The following is a 23,586-nucleotide window of genomic DNA, read 5'->3' as shown; positions in this document are numbered from 1 at the left end:
ATGCTTTTACCAACTGAGCCACACAGGACTACTCACCTCCCAGCAAGGCCCTCTGGTCCTCGTCCCAGAGTAGTACCCCGGTGCCCCCCAGCCGCCGGCGCTCTGGCAGGGACAGCAGCTTGTCCAGGGCTACAGACTCATGCCCCAGGGCAGAGAGGTCCCGCTGGTGGCCCAGCTCGGTGTCATCCTCCAGGGAATGTTTACTGCTGCTGAGGGAGCGAAGCAGGGCGGAGGGCAGGCGGAACCTATGCCGACGTGCTGCAGGTCAGAGGGGAAAGGTCAGAGGGAAAAGGAGATAGGTTTCTGACATTACACACCGCACCAACATCATTAGTAAAACAATGACTTAATTACTACACTCTTAGAAAAAAAAGGTACTGAATTGTACTTAAAGGGGTACAAACGCATGTGACTGTAGTGGTACCCTGTGTCCATTGTGCCATTAGTTATAGGTACATAATTGTACCCAGTTTGAGGTTAAAAGTTTGTTCCTTTATTTTTTTTAAATAAGAACTAAATATATATTTTTTGTGGATTTTTCCTTCCTCTATGGGATCGGTGTCCCCCCCCATGGGACGGTTGAGCTAAAGTAGGCTAATGTGATTAGCATGAGGTTGTAAGTAACAAAATAATTCCCAGGACATAGACATATCTGAAACAGGCAGAAAGCTTAAATTCTTGTTAATCTAACTACACTGTCCAATTTACAGGAGCTATTACAGTGAACAATTATGAACTTGAAATTGTATTAATAAACCAAATACATTTGGGCAGTCGTGTACAACATTTTGAACAGATATACAATGGTTCATTGGATCAGTCAAAAACATACACTGCTGCCATCTAGTGGCCAAAATATAAATTGTCCTTGGGCTGGAATAATACATTATGGCCTTTCTCTTGCATTTCAAATAATAATAAACGCATGCTTTTTTCTTTATATTATCTTTTACCAGATCTAATGTGTTATATTCTCCTACATTAATTTCACATCTCCACAAACGTCAAAGTGTTTCCTTTCAAAAGGTATCAAGAATATGCATATCCTTGCTTCAGGTCCTGAGCTACAGACAGTTAGATTTGGGTATGTCATTTTAGGTGAAAATCGGAAAAAAAGGGTCAGATCCTTGAGGAGGTTTTAAGGTTACTACAATATTAATTAGAGCTCTTTGTTGTCTCTTATGTAAGCCTTTATAAAGACTTCAGAACTGAAAGCCAAAAAGCTCAACTTTTAAATAACATAAACAGAGACCACTTAAACACTTCCACTGACAGGTGGCCAAAAAGAACAAACTGAAACTAAGCCAAACTAAGCCACGCCTCCAACAAAATAAGCCACGCCTCCAATGATTGTACAAAAACATACCATTATAATACAGTACATTATCCACACATACCGGAAATGGTACCGAACAGTACCATGTGAGATCATATGTGTACCTCTGAAGGTGCATGATATGTATTTCTATCTTCTTGTACCCAAGAGAAAAATACTGTACCCTAAAAACTCTGGACCCCACTCATTACCTCAATCTCTTCCTGACTTATTAGAACTAGATTTTTTAAGGTTTTACACATAGAGGATCTTCTTTGTTTACCTAGGGGAAGCCAGGGGATAGGCAGCTTGTTGAGGTCTCTGGTCGGGGAGCTGGGAATAGGTGGATCAGTGGGCAGCTCAAAGTTGAGGATGAACATGATCACCAAGCCATCCTCATTCTTCACTGGCACCACATCAATTTTACAGGAGAAACACATACCTGAACACAGAGACACACACATCACCACCAAAGTGAGAAAACACCTGTATTTTAAAGCACATGAATGCATACCAAAGTTCTCCTCTAGAGAGAGACACACAACAGCAGATGAAAGCTGCAGAGATCAGCCAGGGAGTGGCCAACTGGGCAAAAACTGGTTGAATCAATGTTGTTTCCACGCCATAAAAAAAAACAATCAATGTGATGGCGTTGAATCAACGTGGAAAACTGATTGGATTTGCAAAAAGTCGTCAACTTAAGGGCATTTCGTATTTTTGTCCTACAACTTTTAACCTAAATTCAATGAGATGATTATATCTTTTGTTGATTTCACATTGAATTCAACAAAAATGGAGGATCTGCTGTTATCATTCAATATTTAGGATAGTATTGTAATAGGCTCCATAACGTAAACAATGTCTTTTGATGTAATTTTCTGAGAGAGAGGCACTGACTCCTCCACATCGTCCACCTGGCAGAGAGCTACAGCTATGCCAGGAGCCAAACCAATCTGGCTTCCCCTGGCAGAGTGGGAGAGAGAGAGAGAAAGAGAGGTCACTGACTGACGGTGGAGGGATGGGAGGAGGTAGTCAGATAACGGGTTAGCAGGAAGGACACATAGGACAGGCCTGACAGGGACAGTAGGAATATACTGTATCATCATCCCCTCCCGGATTAGAGCTCTAACATGGCCCCTTATTCTGCCTAATTCATCTCATTGAAATCACATAGTCATCTACTGTACTGCAAAACCATCTGCTACTGAACACTTTGTTCCGGGACGCACCACATCCTAAATCTATACAGATTTATATGCACATTGGTTTAGTCACCTTTTACATGTGGAGCACACCTGAGAACACTTCGATTGCTAGATATAATAACAATGGTGACCCTATCCATAACGGAGTGAAGGACTTGAAGGACTACTGAAATCATTGGTTGGAATTATAAGTGTCCAAGTGGAAAAAATGACCTAAATACATTTTTAAGACTACTGGTAAAACATTTTTAAATAAACATTAGCATAATGTATATCATATTTTCTGCACCTGCAGGGGATCAGTAGACTATATTACAAAGAGCCAAGGACAATTATCAGGGGCAATATGGAAACTGGATCATACTTCTCATGAAGACCACAAGCACCATATAAACCAAAATAAATGATATGATTATATCCCCCCTCCCCATCTCTCTTTTTCTCTCTCCATCTCAGTTTTTTTTCTCCCTGTCAGTCTCCCCCTTCTCTTTCTTCTTTCCACCCTACCTCTCCCTCATCATCAGAAACTCTGAATTACTCATTGGAGATTTCTCTCTCTCTTTCTCTTCATGAAATATTTACATATTAGCCTGAGGAGAGAGCTGAACTATTGATCTGTCTGTTCCTCCACTATTTCATCTCTGTCTGCAATAACACAGGCAGGCAGGGGACAGCAGAGTTGTTCAAACCGTTTAAAACTTTGCCAAGACCAGAGATGAGAGATGCCTGACACAAATTATGGATATACATGTTAGACTCAGCCAATAATACTGCTCATCTAGCCTGCATGAATGCATATCATTAAGTGATGGAGGAACAATGACAAATCAATGACAGACAGCTCTTGCATTCCAGCAGTGCCCAACTCAGATAAGCAGCTGAGAATGAGTCCGTCTGATATACACTACCGTTCAAAAGTTTGTGGTCACTTAGAAATTCCCTTGTTTTTTAAAGAAAAGCACATTTTTGGTCCATTAAAATAACAGTAAATTGATCAGAAATAGTGTAGACATTGTTAATGTTGTAAGTGACTATTGTAGCTGGAAACAGCTGATTTTTAATGGAATATCTACATAGGCATACAGAGGCCCACTATCAGCAACCATCACTCCTGTGTTCCAATGGCACGTTGTGTTAGCTAATCCAAGTTTATAATTTTAAAAGGCTAATTGATCATTAGAAAACCCTTTTGCAATTATGTTTGCACAGCTGAAAACTGTTGTTCTGATTAAAGAAGCAATAAAACTGGCCTTCTTTAGACTAGTTGAGTATCTGGAGCATCAGCATTTGTGGGTTCGATTACAGGCTCAAAATGGCCAGAAACAAATACTTTCTACTGAAACTCGTCAGTCTTTTCTTGTTCTGAGAAATGAAGGTTATTCTAATGTGAGAAACTACCAAGAAACTGAAGATCTCGTACAACGTTGTGTATCTTCACAGAACAGCGCAAACTGGTCTAACCAGAACAGAAAGAGGAGTGGAAGGCCCCGGTGCACAACTGAGCAAGTGGACAAGTACATTAGAGTGTCTAGTTTGGAAACAGACGCCTCACAAGTCCTCAACTGGCAGCTTCATTAAATGGTACCCGCAAAACACCAGTCTCAACGTCAGCAGTGAAGAGGCGACTCCGGGATGCTGGCCTTCTAGCCAGAGTTGCAAAGAAAAATAATATATTAAATATTCACAAAACCAAATTCATCACAAATGTGGACACTGGATTGGATCATTGACTGGGTACTAATGATTGATACTAGGTGTGGATACTGTTCATGAAGATGACACTTAAAGACCTCCAGTGATATTTGAACTTTTCCTGTTGAAAAGCGATAAACCAAGTATAAATACAGTAAAGCACACACACACTAAAGGGTATCAAAAATTTGTTTTGAGAAAAATAATGTTTTTTAGACAACTGCAAACTTCAAGGAGTAGAGCATTCAAGGAGGTGGGCTGTTGGTGCCCGCTGATGTCATCGGCCTCCGGCCTTGCTTGAGGAACACTAGAGGAACAATAGAGAGCAAAAGAGGAACCCCCCCCCACCCCATGTCATGAGGCATCTGGACCACCTATTGAAATGCCACTTGTGCCTTTTGTTAAGTACACAAGTGTTAAATGAGGTGAAAATGAGAGTAGGACTTTAAGGATTTGCCAGAATAGAGATGGCTGTGGTCCCGGTCAAAAGTAATGCACTATCTTGGGAATAGGGTGCCATTTGGGATGTAGGCTATCTACTAGAGTTAATGAGCCTTGGGGATAATTGGACAATTAATGCTAATAAAACACTGATTCTGCTCTCAGGGGAGAATCACCTTATTATCTGTGGAAGGAAGTCATTGTTCTCACTGAGGAGAATTAGAGATAGAGACTAGGACCTGGGCCCTATTGGAAATAAGAAGTCCTCATCAATGTGAAGCCCCTAAAACAACAACTACTTTGTGTGAGGTTCTGTATTGAATACCTAAGAAAAGGAAAACAAGAATTCCTCTAAAACAGATTTTAAGACAGATGCACCTTTGGCCCATCCACAAAATCCCACTGAAACACTGTTTCACTTCAACAATAGTCAAACAGTTTGATTTAGTTTGAATTCCGAGGATACCTTTGACCTGCTAAAAATAAAGCACCAATGACCACTGAGCCAATCCTTCATTCAGAAATATACAGTTATTTTAGAGCCAAAACAATAATCCCACCATCGAAATTTGGCTTTACTTGTGAACACACATCTATGAAAAGTTAGACATGACTAATGTACACTCATAATACCCATTCACAACGCCCTGTAAGTCATCATCACTCTACCTAATAATAACCTTAGGAGTCAGCCAATAATAGATCAGTGAGATTTACACTGTGTGGGGTCATTCCTCACCCATAGAATATTAATCTGGTTGGTGTGAGTGTCTTACATTTAGCCTTCCACAGTATCTTTCTAACATCACACTTTCCACATCTCTGATGTTATTGATCTGCATTATATTTTACTACACACAACATCAATTCAGGGCTGGGGATGGTAGAATTACCGGATAACCATGTAACCAACGGTTATGGATGAAGACCGTCATGAAAATAAAATAACTGTCATAACCGTTTAAATCAGTGGAGGCTCCTCAGAGGAGGAAGGGGAGAACCATCCTACTCAGTGAATTTCAGAAAAATAAAAATTGTAAAACATAAAAAAAGTGATCATTTTTAGATAAAACTATACCAAATATATTCACGTCACCAAATATTTATTAAATATTAAAACACACTGTTTTGCAATGAAGGTCAACAGTAGCCTCAGAATCACTCTGTAAGGTAGCACCATAGTGTAACCGGAGGACAGCTAGCTTCTGTCCTCCTCTGGACTCAAAGAGAGCGAAAGACAATAGTTGAATAGTTTTGAACAAATTTATTTATTTCAAAATGAAAGAGAAGCAAGAGAGATTTAATAGTATATATTTTTTTAACTTTCACTTACTTAGCTAGCGTCGAATGCAGCTAGCTAGTTTAGCCTATTCAAACACCTGGCTCAAACATAGAATCATTCTATGTTAGCTAGCTGGCGATGGCTATCCAACACGGGAACTCTTCCAAGTCAAAATTATTAATTTATTGCCACCGGGGCCCGCTGGTGTAACTGCCAAATTGCTTGCTGCTGACTGTACACCGTACTGCATGACTGTAGCGATTTACTAACGCGTTAGTTCTAGTAGCTACAGTGCATTCGGAAAGTATTCAGACCCCTTGACTTTTTACATTTTTTAAAAACTTTACAGCCATCAAGACTCTTCTTAGGGCTGGCCGCCCGGCCAAACTGCGCAATCGAGCGAGAAGGGCCTTGGTCAGGGAGGTGACCAAGAACTCGATGGTCACTCTGACAGAGCTCCAGAGTTCCACTGTGGAGATGGGAGAACCTTCCAGAAGGACAACCATCTCTGCAGCACTCCACCAATCAGGCCTTTACGGTAGAGTGGCCAGATGGAAGCCAGTCCTCAATAAAAGGCACATGACAGCCCGCTTGGAGTTTGCCAAAAGGCACCTAAAGGACTCTCAGACCATGAAAACAAGATTCTCTAATGAAACCAAGATTGAACTCTTTGGCCTGAATGCCAAGCGTCACATCTGGAGGAAACCAGGCACCGTTCATCACCTGGCCAATACCATCCCTACGGTGAAGCATGGTGGTGGCAGCATCATGCTGTGGGAATTTTTTTCAGCGGCAGGGACTGGGAGACTAGATGGGATCAAGGGAAAGATGAACGGATAAAAGTACAGAGAGATCCTTGATCCCTGCTCCAGAGCGGTTAGGACCTCCGACTGGAGCGAAGGTTCACCTTTCAACGGGACAGAGACTCTAAGCACACAGCCAAGACAACGCAGGAGCGGCTTTGGGACAAGTCTCTGAATGTCCTTGAGTGGCCCAGCCAGAGCCCGGACTTGAACCCGATTGAATATCTCTGGAGAGACCTGAGAATAGCTGTGCAGCGACGCTCTCCCTACAACCTGACAGAGCTTGAGAGGATCTGCAGAGAAGAATGGGAGAAACTCCCCAAATACAGGTGTGCCAAGCTTGTAGCGTTATACCCAAGAAGACTCACGGCTGTAATCGCTGCCAAAGGTGCTTCAACAAAGTACTGAGTAAAGGGTCTGAAAACTTATGTAAATATAATGTTTCAGTTTTAGTTTTTTTTTTGCAAAAAATTCAAAAAAACTGTTTTTGCTTTGTCATTATGGGGTATTGTGTGAAGATTGATGAGGGGAAAAAACTATTTAATCAATTTTAGAATAAGGCAGTAACATAACAAAATGTGGAAAAAGTGAATTCTTTCCTAATGTATAAAATTGAGCGCCAAGCGATGCAATCTCCATACACAAACATTGTCCATAGAATGGCATTACTGAAGATCTCAGTGATTTTCAACGTGGCACCGTCATAGGATGCCACTTTCCTTCAAATTTCGTCCCTGCTAGAACTGCCCCAGTCAACTGTAAGTGTTGTTATTGTGAAGGGGAAATGTCTAGGAGCAACAACTGCTCAGCCACGAGGATGTAGGCAACACAAGCTCACAGTACAGGACAGCCGAGTGGTCCTTCCACATATTTTCCCCAATTTCGCACTATTGCAATTCCACAAAACATACAACATGCATAGCAGCAGATTAGCAAAAAATGTAATAGCACATTATCCAAACAGGTTGTCACATAGAAGCTTTAGCCTAGTATTTACTTCACACAAAGTCACAATAAATTCAAAGCATGCGCATAATTGACACTGCCGGACTGCACACACAATCCGAATGCAGTTAATAAACTCTACAGGAAACCTCTACAGTATAGCCTATAAAATAACATGTACCTCTTTGAGCTGTTATTGTGACTCTTCAGAGAGTCACACATTTTATAGGACACTGCACAATTCACTTCATAGGCATCAAACAGTTTGAGAGTAGATATGGATATGTTTAAAACAGAGTTGGTCCTCGTTAAGAATAAGATACCTTCCCACTGGGCACAGACGTCAGTTCAACGTTTATTCCACATTGGTTCAATGTAATTTCATTGGAATGCCGTGTAAACAACGTTGTTTACACCAGTGTGTTGATATTTAAACTATTTCCACTCTTCATCTTCATCTACAGTATCTGTATAATCATCAGCTAGATTTTGCCAAATATAGGAGATATTCTGTCTTGGGGTACGCTTTGTGCGTCCTGATCATGCTCTGTGTCGAGATAACCTACTGCTGGAATGCGCTGAATTAATAGAGGAATATGATATCGCTCTGAATTTATGAACGGCCTGTCTCGCAATTCACAACAATGTCATTGGTGAGAAAAGATAGTTACTCTATCATTACTAAATATCAGTTGAATTTGCTCTGAAATCTTTACATAGTGACGCGGCCAAGCCGACAAGATGGCACAGCACCCATCTCGGTAGAGAGCCGACACTTAAACGACTAGTAAAAACCTAAAACGGACCCTTACCTTAACCAAACCCTCAACCCTGACCCTAATTTTTATAAATTCTGAAATTAAATATAGATTTGGGCGTGTGTCTTTATAGCCATCGAGAATTGAACCTGCATTTTTTGAGCTTCGACGCTGCCATTGGACATGACTCAACACAACCGCAACACGGGTGGTATTGCAGCTTTCACTGATTTAAAAGGAAGCATTCCCTCCCTGTCTGATGGCAATGCCGGACGCCCCCCTGGCTGTAGTGTAGCAGAGCCGTGATTTGGGGAGAACCCTGGCATAGTGACCATCTTGGTTTTAAATGGGCACTTCCGTTTTTTGCTGTCTTTCCTGGGACTATCGGGATAAATATGAATTATTTTCGGTATTGAAACTTGGTGGATTTTCAGGAAAATATTCATCCCTACTCCCTATATGTCTGTGCAACTTTATTTTGTTTTACACAAAATGCTCTCAAACGTTTAAAAACACCCTCAGCGTGTTTATTATGAAGCTGAATGTCAAAACGGTCAAGTGAACCAAAGAGAGTAATTAAGGGGAGAGACTGGGGAGCTCAGCGCATCATCAGACCTAAATCTAAAAAGGTCTCCCAGGCATCTCTCTCTCTCTCCCTCCCTCCCGCAGGTCTTGGAATGGGAGTGAGGTTCTAGAATCAAGTTCGGGACAGGATGAGACAAAATCGACAGTCCACAGGAATGGGCAGCATAGGAATAGTTATAAACTGAGGGAGGGGTTAGAAAAAAAATAAAATGTGTGTAGGCCTAATATAGTTTACTTCATAAAATTTCTGCATATTGCACCTTTAATAAAACACCATTTCCACCACGCTAGAGTGGCTAATGCTACTTGAGCCAATCAGGTTGCAGCAGTCTTTTTACTGCAGTTTTTACCAGACGCCCAGCCAAGAAAGACAATTTCCATATGTAACAGTATAGCTTCAGTCCCTCTCCTCGCCCCTACCTGGGCTCGAACCAGGGACCCTCTGCACACATCGACAACAGCCACCCTTGAAACATTGATACCCATCGCGACACAAAAGCCGTGGCCCTTGAAGAGCAAGGGGAACAATTACTTCAAGGTCTCAGAGCGAGTGACGTCACCAATTGAAACGCTATTAGCGCGCACCCCGCTAACTAGCTAGCCATTTCACATCGGTTACACTCATCCCCCTTTTGACCTCCTCCTTTTCTGCAGCAACCAGTGATTTTATTTATTTTTAATCCCAGCCCCTGTCCCTGCAGGCCTTTTGGTATGCCGTCATTGTAAATAAGAATTTGTTCTTAACTGACTTGCCTAGTTAAATAAAGGTTAAATAAAACATTTCAAAATACAGTCCAGTTGGACACAGATGACATAATAGGAATAATAGTGCCACCTGCCAGCCGGTTGGGCTAGTGGAAACCCCCAGAGCAGGGTGTAGCTCCCTCCAGTAACCACGAGCACAACCGTTCCTTGATTTTAACTGGCGGCTTTATTCTGTAAATTTAGTCAGAATTATCACCTTCCGTGAGAACTATAAAGTAAATGAAAATACAGTTAAGCACACTCTTACAACCTCCTTATCTTACGAGTGACTTATTAGCTTGGTATAACTCTGAAGCGCTTACATACATAAACAGTTTTGCCGGATCTATAACAGTATCAGATTAAACACATGAATAAAGGACAAATACCTCATTGGCTGTTTATTACAGAAGGGAGGAAATCAAACTTCACACTTATTATTCCTGGCATGAATTCACACTTCATTCTTAATTATAACTTTACCATCCTAACATACATGCTTCAACCTTTACGAACTACACCCGATGACATGAAAACTTAGCTAACATAGCGCGGGATTGCCTTCCCTCCAAAAGTGTGTTGCTACAATAAGGATCCCCGTTACAACAGTTATTAGCTACGTAGTTCCGCTTGTCTTATCATTTCCCCCACACAGCGAACACGTAAACAATTCAAACAAAAAACAACGACATAACCTGCAAGTCTAACTGTCAGTTACACAGGGGACAAACAGACGAGCAGTTAACAGAGGAAATTATTTCAGATTACTACAAGTACACTTGGGCATGGGACAGGACTGATTTTAATCAGGCCGGGACAGGAAACTTCTGGGGTTATAGAACTGTTGCAGGATCAAGACAGCACGGGAAAATTTTGACAGGACAAGACAGGAATGAAATTTCACTCCTGTGTCAACCTCTAACTCGGTATCCCAGTCACCGGTATTCAACCATAGTGAGAACCCCTCTGATCGTTACAAAATAATGGGCTTTCTAATAGCTAACCTTAGAGTTAAGAAGAGACAGTCATTCAAACTACACTCTTTTCAAGAAGAAAATAACTGTACACTTAACACTAAAAGTAGTTTTGGTATTACAGTACGTTGAACTGTGACATTAGCCATAGTACTAAAAAACAGTCGTTTCCCAAATCGGACTTCCGAGATTGTTTTTTTCAGTGACAAGCCAGTATAATAGAACCCCAGTTTAGAGCAGATACTGTTCTACCCATTACAGCGGGACAATTTCATTACCCCATGCCCAGACGTAGTAATAAATGACTTACACTGCGGCCTGTGGCAGAAATTGCACTGCAGATTTATAATATATCCTGTTCTGCTCCTACTGTATGCATCTGTCAACGTATGACGTCAGAGAAATATCCCTGAATCGTGACTTGTTTTTAAGGAGAACTGCAGGAAGGCTGTAGGCTACAGTATGTCTGGAAACGTAAAAATATTTTAAACTAATAAAATGAATAGTGGCATACACCAATTCACAGGATAGCGTGAAGAAATCACTCCATGAGATATGTTTATACAACGACATCCTTCTTATGACAATAACATTAGTGTAAATATATTTTTGGACGTGTAATATGTCCATAGCATTCTGATTTAGACCCGAAACAGGATCTCATTAAGTTCTGTTTAGTTGTGGTCATAAGTCTATATGACACACGTTATTATCCTCATGGGGGCTTACATCTCATACAGTAGCTAAAGAAATCGTAAGTAAGTAGCCTTATCTTGTGCGAGCCAGAACGGCTAATAGGGCAGGAGCCTATCTCCTGTTTCTGTAGCATGAGGCAGTTTGACGTACAAGTACACCCCCTGGACAGGACCCTAGTCTATCGCAGGGCCTTACCCCAAAATCTATCTCCTTAATGCTGAGTGCCAAGCGGATACGCATCAGGTCCCATTTTTTATGTCTTTCATATGACTCGTCGAGGGATTGAACTCACAACCTTCAAAAAAACATATGTTTTGTCATGCATCAGATGCTCTTATCCAGAGCAAGCAGGGGTTAAGTGCCTCAAGGGAACATGAATAGACTTTTCACCTAGTCAGCTTTGGGGTTCGAACCAGCAACCTTCCAGTTACTGGCCTAACACTCTTAACCGCTAGGCTACCTGTCACTGACACTCCAGCCACAAGGCCACTGAATTGGTCAGCTGAAACAATATATGTAGGAAAAAACTATAACAAAAGTGATCGAAGGGCAAAAAAAAAATAAGATATTAATGCAGAACAGTTTTAATATTACTGTATATGACAGAAATATTTACAGTCTGATGTGAAGGAGGGTGATAGGAATGTTTCTAAAGAAAATACTCATGAAGACAATCCAGTATATCATATATCTCAACACACATAATATCAATTCAGGCAAATGCTCTCTCTGTACTGTATAGCCAATAGACTTTTCCAAGACAAGTGTGCTACTCTTAGCATAACTATAGTTTTAATTTTAAGATTAAGATTATGTGTCTCTAATGTCCATGCTAATGTTTTAGATATAAATTGTACTGTATTTTTGTCTGTGGTCTTTTTCATTATGTCACGGACCCCAGGAAGACTAGCTGTCGCCATTGTCGTCGGCTAATGGGGATCCTTATAAAAATCATAAATTACTTCATGGGTGGAATGCTCTGGTTGTAGTACAGGACATCATGATAACCAAGACTTTAAATATGGATTATTGACTATGGTGATTCTACAGGAAAAGAGTGAAAGAGCCACAGTAACTAATTTCCTGTAATAATTACCAGCTTTGCTTGGCCCTATCCCCCTTTAACAGGATTTAGCATTTATCCTCCACTCCTTAACCAGATTAAGGTGCCATAATAATGACCCAAATAGAAATCATTACTCTCTTCCAAGTCTTCTGCTCTAATGCTAATAATGAGAGGATGGAATCTTCAGGAGTTCCAGTCCCAAATCTCTGTCTCGTGAATGGAAGGCAGCCAAAAGACATGGCGCGAAAACACGCTGCTCCCAAATTGAAAAGCCAATTACACACAAACCACAGGAGAGATAGACGACCCAGTGTAATGTGCCAGTGTGTCCTTGGGCTTCATGTGGTGCCTCACACAGAGAAGCAACTAGGGAGGGATTACTACCATATCAATGTGCTTTAGCTGGGGGGTTAGTGTAGGCACTGAAACCCAACTATAGTTACACTTCAGTACAGCTAACTAGACACTAAATATTGACTCAACATAGGATGTCAACGGAAATGATTTATCCTCTCTCTATGTACAGTTGAAGTCAGAAGTTTGCATACACCTTAGCCAAATACATTTAAACTCCGTTTTCACAATTCCTGACATTTAATCCCAGTAAAAATTCCTGTTTTAGGTCAGTTAGGATCACCACTTTATTTTAAGAATGTGAAATGTCAGAATAATAGTAGAGAGAATGATTTATTTCAGCGTTTATTTCTTTCATCACATTTTATGGCGGTTTTGGAGCAGTGGCTTCTTCCTTGCTGAGCAGCAGTTCAGGTTATGGCGATATAGGACTCGTTTTACTGTGGATATAGATAATTTTGTACCTGTTTCCTCCAGCATCTTCACAGGGTCATTTGCTGTTGTTCTGGGATTGATTTGCACTTTTTACACCAAAGTACATTCATCGCTAGGAGACAGAACACGTCTCCTTCCTGAGTGGTATGACGGCTGCATGGTCCCATGGTGTTTATACTTGCGTACTATTGTTTGTACAGATGAACGTGGTACCTTCAGGCGTTTGGAAATTGCTCCCAAGGATGAACCAGAATTTTTTTTCCTGCGGTCTTAGCTGATTTCTTTTGAGTTTCCCATGATGTCAAGCAAAGAGGCACTGAGTTTGAAGATAGGCCTTGAAATACATCCACAGCTACACCTCCAATTGACTCAAATGATGTCAATTAGCCTATCAGAAGCTTCTAAACCCATGACATAATTTCTGTTATTTTCCAAGCTGTTTAAAGGCACAGTCAACATAGTGTATGTAAACTTGTGACCCACTGGAATTGTGATACAGTGAATTATAAGTGAAATAATCTGTCTGAAACAATTGTTGGAAAAATGACTTGTGTCATGCACAAAGTAGATGTCCTAACTGACTTGCCAAAACTATAGTTTGTTAACAAGAAATTTGTGGAGTGGTTGAAAAACGAGTTTTAATGACTCCAACCTAAGTGTATGTAAACTTCCGACTTCAACTGTACATAATATACTATACACAGCTGTTATGTCTTTGAGCCCAGTTTGAAAGGACAATACATCCAATAATTTACTAGAAGCACAACAATGAGCATGTATTTAATTGATTGCTACTACTTCAAACTGCTAGTAGTAATCTAAATGCAGATTGCTTGCTTAAAAATACTCATCCCAGTACAGCGAGATGAGATGTCATCATATCCAAAGTTACCTTGAGCCTCAATCACCCTGGAAGAAAGCTTTACCGTGCTGTAACTTTACACTATCATACTTCAAAGCAGATTAAATTGGGCTTGTTCTACGATCCAAAGAGATTTAGGCAGCAGGGAGATGCTAACCTGAGCTTTGTTGTGCTTGGACTGGGCCCAGAAGACAGCATTCACAAAATCCAGATACATTTTGGAATAATTCCCCTGTTACTCCTCCGCAATGTAATTCACAAGAAAATCAACATTAAGCTGCTGCGACAATCTTTACAGAAAAAAACGATCCAATTAGTACCCCCCCCCCCCCCCCCCCCCCCAACAAAAAAACACCCGGTACATCTATCATTTACGGAGCACACTCTCAAGGGGTTAACTAGGATTAAACTGAGGATGTAGTGAACACCAAGGTTATCTCCATAGCCATTAGGTTATTCCAGCTATATTCTACAGTATTATCTACACCTTTAGCGAGGTCATTACTCCAATACCCTCAAGGAGATCTCAGTCACTCAGGAACTCACTAAATGGGCACTGTATTCTGATACTCAACATTATATGGCTCAAAGGTGTAAAATACATCAGTTGCCTGCAACTTTTATATGCAAACACATTGCAGCGTTACCAGGTTTGACACTGATTTCCGGGGATTGCTGCTCATTTCTGAGAATATGTTTACTGATTTGCGGCAGGTAGCCTAGTGGTTAGAGCATTGGGCCAGTAACTTAAAGGTTGCTAGATTGAATCCCTGAGCTGACAAGGTAAAAATCTGTTGTTCTGCCCCTGTACAAGGCAGTTAACCCACTGTTCCCAGGCCATCATTGTAAATAAGCATTTGTTCTTAACTGACTTGCCTAGTTAAATAAAAATGTTTGTCGTCAGTATATTTGAGTTCCTGGAATGAATGAATACTCTGGTGAGCAATTCACCTGTGCTTTAATGACCTCTCATGAGAGATGAACTGTGAGGACTGAGACACACTGTGCCAAATTTTTTCTTGTTTACAAAGACCATTTCAATCTACTGGGAGTTTAGGTATATTAGTAGGGTCTCTCACTGTGTATATGATGAGATCATCGATTCAGCTGCCTGCATGAGAGCTTGGCTGGCTGTGAACTCCCTGATCTTAACTAACGAATGACTGAATCCAATGCCTATGCATGCTGTGCCACTGTTATTAAATTTACCTCAGTCTACTTTGATACAGACTGTTATGCAAAAGGATTTATAATTATGAATGTATTAATCTCTCGTAAAAAATTAACACCTACGTACGGTATAAGTCTCCAGCACACAAAAAGTTACATCTGCCCTGTATCACTAGCCACTTTAAACAATGCCACTTAATATAATGTTTACATACCCTACATTACTCATCTCATATGTATATACTGTACTCTATACCATCTACTGCATCTTGCCATCTTTATGTAATACATGTATCACTAGCCACTTTAAACAATGCCACTTTTATATGTTTACATACCCTACATTACTCATCTCATATGTATATACTGTACTCTATACCATCTACTGCATCTTGCCTATGCCGTTCTGTACCATCACTCATTCATATATTTTTATGTACATATTCTTCATCCCTTTACACTTGTGTGTATAAGGTAGTTGTTGTGAAATTGTTAGGTTAGATTACTCGTTGGTTATTACTGCATTGTCGGAACTAGAAGCACAAGCATTTCGCTACACTCGTATTAACATCTGCTAACCATGTGTATGTGACAAATAAAATTTGATTTGATTTACATGATACAATACTGTCTCCCGCCCCCTGCTCTGCTCCTCCTAGCCTTGAAACAGACAGAGGGCATTGTGTGTTTTAGACTCTTATGCAACCATTCAAAAATCCAGGGGTTACCTTTGGGATTTGAGCGCCATAGTGAGTAATCGTCCTTCAAGCCATCCCCAGCTAGCACATTTGGTTCATTGGAGGTTTTTGGTTTCACATTGGTCTGGGAACAAAGCCATTTGTTTCTTGACCAGTAAAAGTGAACGTTTTTTAAACGTTCTGACAGAAGTGAAAATATTGCCTGTTCCGCGAACATACATTTTTAGGTTGGCAGGGAGGTTCTGAGAATGTTTTACTATGGTTCCCTGAAAGTTTTCCTGGAAGGTTTAATTAACGCTCTGAGAATGGAAATGATAGGTTATTTGATGGTAATTAAATAATGTTCTGAGAACATTGTGAATGTTGTGAATAAAATGTAAAGATTATTTGGAGGTTGTTGAATAACTTCCTTAAAACTTTCACTGAATGTTTCAATAAGACTTTTAATAACACTGCTAGCTTAGTTTGGGTTAACTTTTTTTGAACTCCAAGCACAGATAGGACACATGGAAATTAATTTGCTTAAGCTGGGTGTACACGAGTTTGGCCCCGATTTAGCTATGCCAGACAGGTTTTGGAGATCGGAAACAAAATCCCCATGTCGTTGCCTACTCGGGGTAAGCGGCCGTTCTCAACGCTTGTTTAATGTGAGCGGATCAGAGACGTAATCTGAGGGCTACCGATCCGGTCTTTGAGCAGTCCCAGACGTCCCGATATTTTCAAACAGTTGATTTTATCGGCACTAAATCTGCAATGCTCTTGTAGTGTGAGATATGCAACGACAAGATTTGAGAACGATGATCAGCAACAGCCAATTAGAGCTCTCCAGAGGAGGAGCTAGTGAGATGACGTTTTATCACAGCACCCAGAATGTGTACTCTCGAGCAGGAGCATTGACCAGTACTAGTATGCGTTTGTACTTGCCATAGTGTCAAATCGTTACAGCTCTGACAAGCTCTTTACACACAATGTTATTCAACTCAAAATGTATTTGCTAGATATTTCAACTCATTATGGCAAGCGTGAAGGTCTGACTGAAAATGTTTATGAGGCTGCTTTGAGCCAAAGCTTGTTCTAGCTATCTAATCACATCACATCCTTGTTGTAGTGAGACAGCGTCGTATCGAGAATCATCACGACCAAGTGAAGAATCTTCTAGTGTGTGATGCCCCGTCTGTGCCACTACGTTGGCAAGACAAAAAACTACAGGAAAGGTGGTTGTTTAATGTGAGAGGCTCAGCAATGTTAGGATTTTAAAAGTTGTGTAGTGTCCACTTGGCATTAGGCATGCAAACACATTTATTTTATTGTGTCACAGCATCACTGAAATTTAAACCTATGATCTTCTATTCTCTATTCATGGAATTAGTCCACTGCGCCACCAGGATGGAGCTAGCATGCCATGTTTTTTAAACTCACACAAAGCTGTTAATTTTTGTCTATTCAAACTGACCCCATTTTAAAGAGAACAAGCACTCATTAAGATCAGGTGTGGCCAATTAGTGGGCGTGGCCAACACACCTGAACACACTTAAGATAGAGGATAGAGAGAGTTTTGTTGACTCTGAGAACGGAATGTATATTTTTAAATAACATTCTTAGAAAGTTATTTAAATGTTACTAATGTTTTCTTGTGTTTTTTTTATGGTACCCTAGCGGTTAAGAGCGCTGGTTTGAATCCCCGAGCAGACTAGGTGAAAATTGGTCGATGTGCCCTTGAGCAAGGCACTTAACCCTAATTGCTCCTGTAAGTCGCTCTGGATAAGAGCGGCTGCTAAATGACTAAAATGTACTGTAAATATAAACATAGCTTTTTATTGAAGAACCATGAGGAACTATTGGAGAACATTCCCCATGTCAAACCATTTGGAGAACGTTCCTAGAACATTACACAAAATGTAACCATGTTTGAACTTTTAGGAAACGTTCTGTTTAAAGTAAAAAAACATTATTTTGTCAAGTTCCTTAAATGTGCTGAGAATGTCCCAAAGACAAGCAACTATCCTGCACCATAGGACAACCACGCTCCCACCAAGCTCTAAGAAACATATGGTTCACTGAATGCTATGAGTGAGCTGGGTCACAACTCTTTGTCTTTTGTTACTATTGTTTTGATTCCGCTATTCCCACCTGCCCTGTGTAGGGTGTGTGTGTGTGTGTAGTGTGTGTGTGTGTGTGTGTGTGTGTGTAGTGTGTGTGTGTGTGTGTGTGTGTGTAGGGGGCTGTTTTTCTGGGTGTAGGAAGCATCATGTCCATTTAGAGTACATTGGAGAGGCATGAGGCAGGCACTGAAGAGAGCAATCAAGATGTCATAAAAACACTATCTATAGTTCATTGCTTTCCTATCTCTTCTTGTAATTGGCACAGCTGTGTGCTGGAACCTATGAGAGGAATAATAGAGTCACATAAACACATGGACCATTTGGACATTGAGAGGGGAAATGGAATGTTCAATATGCACATCTCATTCTCCAGCTATATGGTCCAAAAAACATCATCCATTTCTGTACCATCATCAAGACAGTGTTATGTGGTCCTTATGACAGAGCATTCAAGTAAAGTGTTATCAAACTAGGATTAACCAATACCCAAAGCCTTTATAAGGATCTCATTATCTCAATAAAAGCCTCTGGCATTACCTAAAAAAATTACCTAAAATGAAAGATTAAACACTGATGAATGAAATACTTTATAACCACTATTCCTATGTGTATTTTATGTTTAAAAATAAAATGTGAGCCATGCTGAAGCCCTGGCGGGCTGTGCCGGGTCGGGTCGTACCATCTTTGGCGTAGAGGGACATCTCCACCTTCCTCTCCTCGGAGCCCAGCAGAGCCTTGGCCATTTGGGCCACGGCAGGCCTCTTGGTGTGCGGCCCGTACAAGAAGCTGCAGGTGCACGGCTTCTGCATGACCTCAGCGCGTGTGTACCCGCACATGCCACAGAAGGCGTCGTTACAGAAGATGATGGCGCAGTTCTCCACGCGAGCATTGGCGATGATGAACTTGCGATCTGAGGAGAGAGGGAGTAATAGATCAATATTGTTTTAATCTAAAGAGTCATTGCAATTTGTCATCACATATAATACAGTCTACTACAGTTCAATCTAGTACAGGCTTCAGTGAATGAGTCAGAATACAATCAGACATTTTATTAAATAGTTTGAGGAATGATCATCAGATCCAGATGGGGCAAATCTAATGTAAATTAATGGTACCTAAATTAGCATTTTCCAAATTATGTCCAAATCATTTTCAAGTAACATCATTGAATTACAAAGTCATTTTTTCAGATACTTTAGGATGATTTGGACATGAGTTGGTGCAAAAATTATTAATAGTGAGATGTGCAATACCATTTTGTTTAAATATTTGATTTATTTAATTAAAATAAGACACAGACTTTAGCCTTTAAGAGTTAATTATACATTTATAAAATATCTTCAGGGGGGCAGTTACCCACAGTACTTGGGAAAAACTTTTGTAAAATTAAGATTTCATTAAATAACAAAAAAATGGTCAACTGTAGCCACTTACAGTGCATTCGGGAAGTATTCAGACCCCTTGACTTTTTCCACATTTTGTTATGTTACATCCTTATTCATCAATCTACATACAATACCCCATAATGACAAAGCTAAAACAGGTTTTTAGAAATGTTTGCAAATGTATTAAAAATACAAAACAAAATAAAAATCACATAAGTATTCAGACCCCTACTTAGTACTTTGTTGAAGCACCTTTGGCAGTGATTACAGCCTAGAGTCTTCTTGGGTATGACACTACAAGCTTGGCACACCTGTATTTGGGGAGCTTCTCCCATTCTCCTCTGCACATCCTCTCAAGCTCTGTCAGGTTGGATGGGGACTGTCGCTGCACAGCTATTTTCAGGTCTCTCCAGAGATGTTCGATCGGGTTCAAGGGCTCCGGCTGGGCCACTCAAGGATATTCAGAGACTTGTCCCGAAGCCACTCCTGCGTGGGCTTGGCTGTGTGCTTAGGGTCGATGTCCTGATGGAAGGTGAACCTTCGCTCCAGTCGGAAGTCCTGAGCGCTCTGGAAGAGGTTTTCATCAAGGATCTCTCTGTACTTTGCTCTGTTCATCTTTCCCTCGATCCTGACTAGTCTCCCAGTCCCTGCTGCTGAAAAACATCCCCATATCATGATGCTGCTACTTACTTGTTAGATATTACTGCATGGTCGGAACTAGAAGCACAAGCATTTCGCTACACTCGCATTAACATCTGCTAACCATGTGTATGTGACAAATAAAATTTGATTTGATTTGACCATGCTTCACCGTAGGGATTGTGCCAGGTTTCCTCCAGACGTGACGCTTGGCGTTCAGGCCAAAGAGTTCAATCTTGGTTTCATCAGACCAGAAAATCTTGTTTCTCATGGTTTGAGAGTCTTTTAAGTGCCTTTTGGCAAACTCCAAGTGGGCCGTCATATGCCTTTTACTGAGGTGGCTTGGTGGAGGCCTGATTGGTGGAGTGCTGCAGAGATGGTTGTCCTTCTGGAAGCTTCTCCCATCTCCACAGAGGAACTCTGGAGCTTTGTCAGAGTGACAATCAGGTTCTTGGTCACCTCCCTGACCAAGGCCCTTCTCCCCTGATTGCTCAGTTTGGCCAGGAGGCCAGCTCTAGGAAGAGTCTTGGTGGTTCAAAACATCTTCCATTTAAGAATGAAGGAGGCCACTGTGTTCTTCGGGACCTTCAAATGTTCAGAAATGTTTTGGTACCCTTCCCCAGATCTGTGCCTCGACACAATCCTGTTTCGAAGCTCTATGGACAATTCCTTCGACCTCGTGGCTTGGTTTTTGCTCTGACATGCACTGTCAACTGTGGGACTTTATATAGACAGGTGTGTGCCTTTCCAAATCATGTCCAATCAATTGAATTTACCACATGTGGACTCCAACCAAGTTGTAGAAACATCTCAAGGATAATCAATGGAAACAGAATGCACCTGAGCTCAATTCCGAGTCTCATAGCAAAGGGTCTGAATACTTCTGTTAAACATTTTTTTTATACATTTGCAAACATTTCTAAAAACATGTTTTTGCTTTGTCATTGTGGGTATTGTGTGTAGATTGTTGAGGAAAATGTTTTATTTAATCTATTTTAGAATAAGGCTGTAACGTAACAAAATGTGGAAGAAGTCAAGGGGTCTGAATACTTTCTGAATGCACTGTATTTCCCGTCATAGTTTGCTTGCCTAAGCATGACCATCCATATACCTCATTTTTACCAAACTTTGCTTTTTTGTGTCAGCAATTGGACACTGTTCTTAGGGGGGGGCTAGTTACCCCACCTTACCCTATGCTTACTGGATACATTTAAAGCAAGCATTCATTCCAGCCTTACTGATTGAACCTTTCGTAAACTAAAATACAAATTAAATTGGTTATTCTACTTGACCAAACATGCCATATCAGTGACACCAAGGCATGTAAACCATGCATGAGAACTAAGATGGGAGAATCTGTAAGGTGCAAGTCTGTTTTCACATTCAACTACTAGACTTGCTGTTTATATCAAAACTATAAACTGTTTAGAGCCTTAGAAAAACAAGTAGATGACGTTTTGGTATCAAAATATGTCCCCAGAAGGAAACATTCAGTGATGGATTTTAGTTATTGAAATGTAGCTGCTTTACTCTCTCCCATCCTGCTTAGAAATGCAGCTCGGGTTCTTCAGGTCCTGCTGTGATATAAGCCATATTTATGCTCTGACAGACACTGCTGCCCTATTTATATCCACTTGAAATATTAGTCTCCCAGTAAATGTCAGGTAGAAATGTAGCCATGCCTTTATCATTAGACTATGTGTGTAAAATTCCAATACCAAGAGGGTAAACATATAATTAACCCTGAGACTATACAATCAAATGTGCGGCATACTGTACATCTTTAATCTTCATCTATATTATTTGGTTCAATATTTGCAAAGTCATATCAAGGCTAAATTTTGCAGAGACAATACGCTCCTTTTTACAGGACAATCATAACACTATATAATAGAAAGTGGGCACATCTCATGAAACCTATGAACTATAATGAACACAGGCAGACTACCTACAATAATAGCCTTGTATTTTCATTTTAATCGGCACAAATTGCATTTAAGAAGCATTTTGCAAATCGAAAGACACGGTTTGCATTACATTCCAAACCACAGCATGGTTCCCCCAAATGACTCAATATTGAAGTAAAAAAGTTCTTACTCTGTCCTTCGAATTTTCGGATGATTGTATCCAGAAAAGTGTTCTGAGGAGCCACGTGTCCCCGCCGAACAGGCATCTTTTGGGCGGTATTTCCCTCGGTTTGGAAAGTTGGACCGCAGGCTCTTGTCTAGATCTAGCACTCTGCACCGCTGTAGCCTATGTGACCCCTAGAAAAATCCCAAAGTAGCTGAAAACATGTGACAGCCACCACCAAGTCCTGCGGCGTGACGTGTCAACTACTTTTTTAATCACTTTCTAAAGCAGACACTCCGACGATTGTATTTATACATTACCCAAACAAATAGTATATTTGGCCGTGTATCAACCGACCTGCTTTGATGTTTACGGATGATGTATCCATCCGTTACTTCCCTGCTTGGAAGTAGCACCGCCTCTTCAGTGAAATATGCAATTCCAAATCACAGGTGCCTACAGAACTGTTGCTACCGATTATTATAACATCTTTGACATTACTGCTCTATTATCCTGTTTCACTGTCAGACCGTGGCTGCAACCTCTGCTTTTGAAATGAAGATGGTCTATCAAGTAATGGATGGAGTTTTCAGGTATATAATAATAATAATTTGGGGGAGGGGGTGTTGGGATATGCAAGAAACTAATTTCCGTTAGTGTAACATGACAAATATAAGTACCCCCTGCATCTCTGGCAGATGCGTCATGCCCATAAAAATGTTTATTTGTGTTATTTCTCTGTAATACTACTAGCCACCTAGTTGGCTACTAGCCATGAAGTTGGCTTCAGCTAGCCAAGATAGGTTCCCAAACTCTCAACCTCATAACTAGCTACCAAGAAGCCATTTCAGCTAGCTTGTCTAACTATTTTAGCTGGCATGCCTGCTGACAAGGTTGGTTGATTTTAGAAAAGAAAGCAATAACTAAAAGTCCTGAATAATACTCAAATTATTTTCAAACATTTACACAATTGTTTTTGCAGAGATGCAGAGAAGCATATTTTCTTTAAAAAAAAAGTCAGGATACAGACAGCTCAAGTGGTATGCTTAGATATGTAGAAAAATATAAAAAATGTTTTGCATAGAATTAAGCATACTGACTATGGCTCTAGGTTGCAGGAAACAGCTGTTTCAGGTGTTTGGAAAAGGCAAAATTCTCCAACTTTCACCTCGCTCCCCTTCTGACCTCCACCCTGGCCAATGTCATGTACATTGTTCTCCCCCTAATTGAATGTACTTTGTGCCCCATAGGATTTTTGTCTCTGTCAATTGTCCAAGGAGTGTTTTTTCTTGTTGATGTTATACAGTCAGACTGAGGTTGACAATTTCAGAAATTACTTTATTGAACAGGAGATTTCCTTTCTGT

General features: G+C 40.6%; 1 protein-coding gene across 1 annotated transcript in view; it reads right to left on the bottom strand.

The window, feature by feature from the left end:
• LOC120055278 (potassium voltage-gated channel subfamily H member 6-like) overlaps positions 1 to 22,324 on the bottom strand; it is a 70,133-nt gene extending 47,809 nt beyond the window's left edge. The window contains exons 1-4 of the mRNA XM_039003163.1: positions 22,249 to 22,324; positions 18,807 to 19,037; positions 1,599 to 1,757; positions 37 to 258 (exon numbers count right to left, since the gene is read on the bottom strand). Of these exons, the coding sequence (XP_038859091.1) occupies positions 37 to 258; positions 1,599 to 1,757; positions 18,807 to 19,037; positions 22,249 to 22,324 (688 nt within the window). The remainder of the gene's footprint in view (positions 1 to 36; positions 259 to 1,598; positions 1,758 to 18,806; positions 19,038 to 22,248) is intronic.
• Positions 22,325 to 23,586: the final 1,262 nt, after the last annotated feature.

Source organism: Salvelinus namaycush, chromosome 11, assembly GCF_016432855.1.
Source record: "Salvelinus namaycush isolate Seneca chromosome 11, SaNama_1.0, whole genome shotgun sequence".
Classification (NCBI taxonomy): domain Eukaryota; kingdom Metazoa; phylum Chordata; class Actinopteri; order Salmoniformes; family Salmonidae; genus Salvelinus; species Salvelinus namaycush.
The sequence above is the reverse complement of the archived record's forward strand: the minus strand, read 5'-3'. Positions and strand labels throughout refer to the sequence as shown.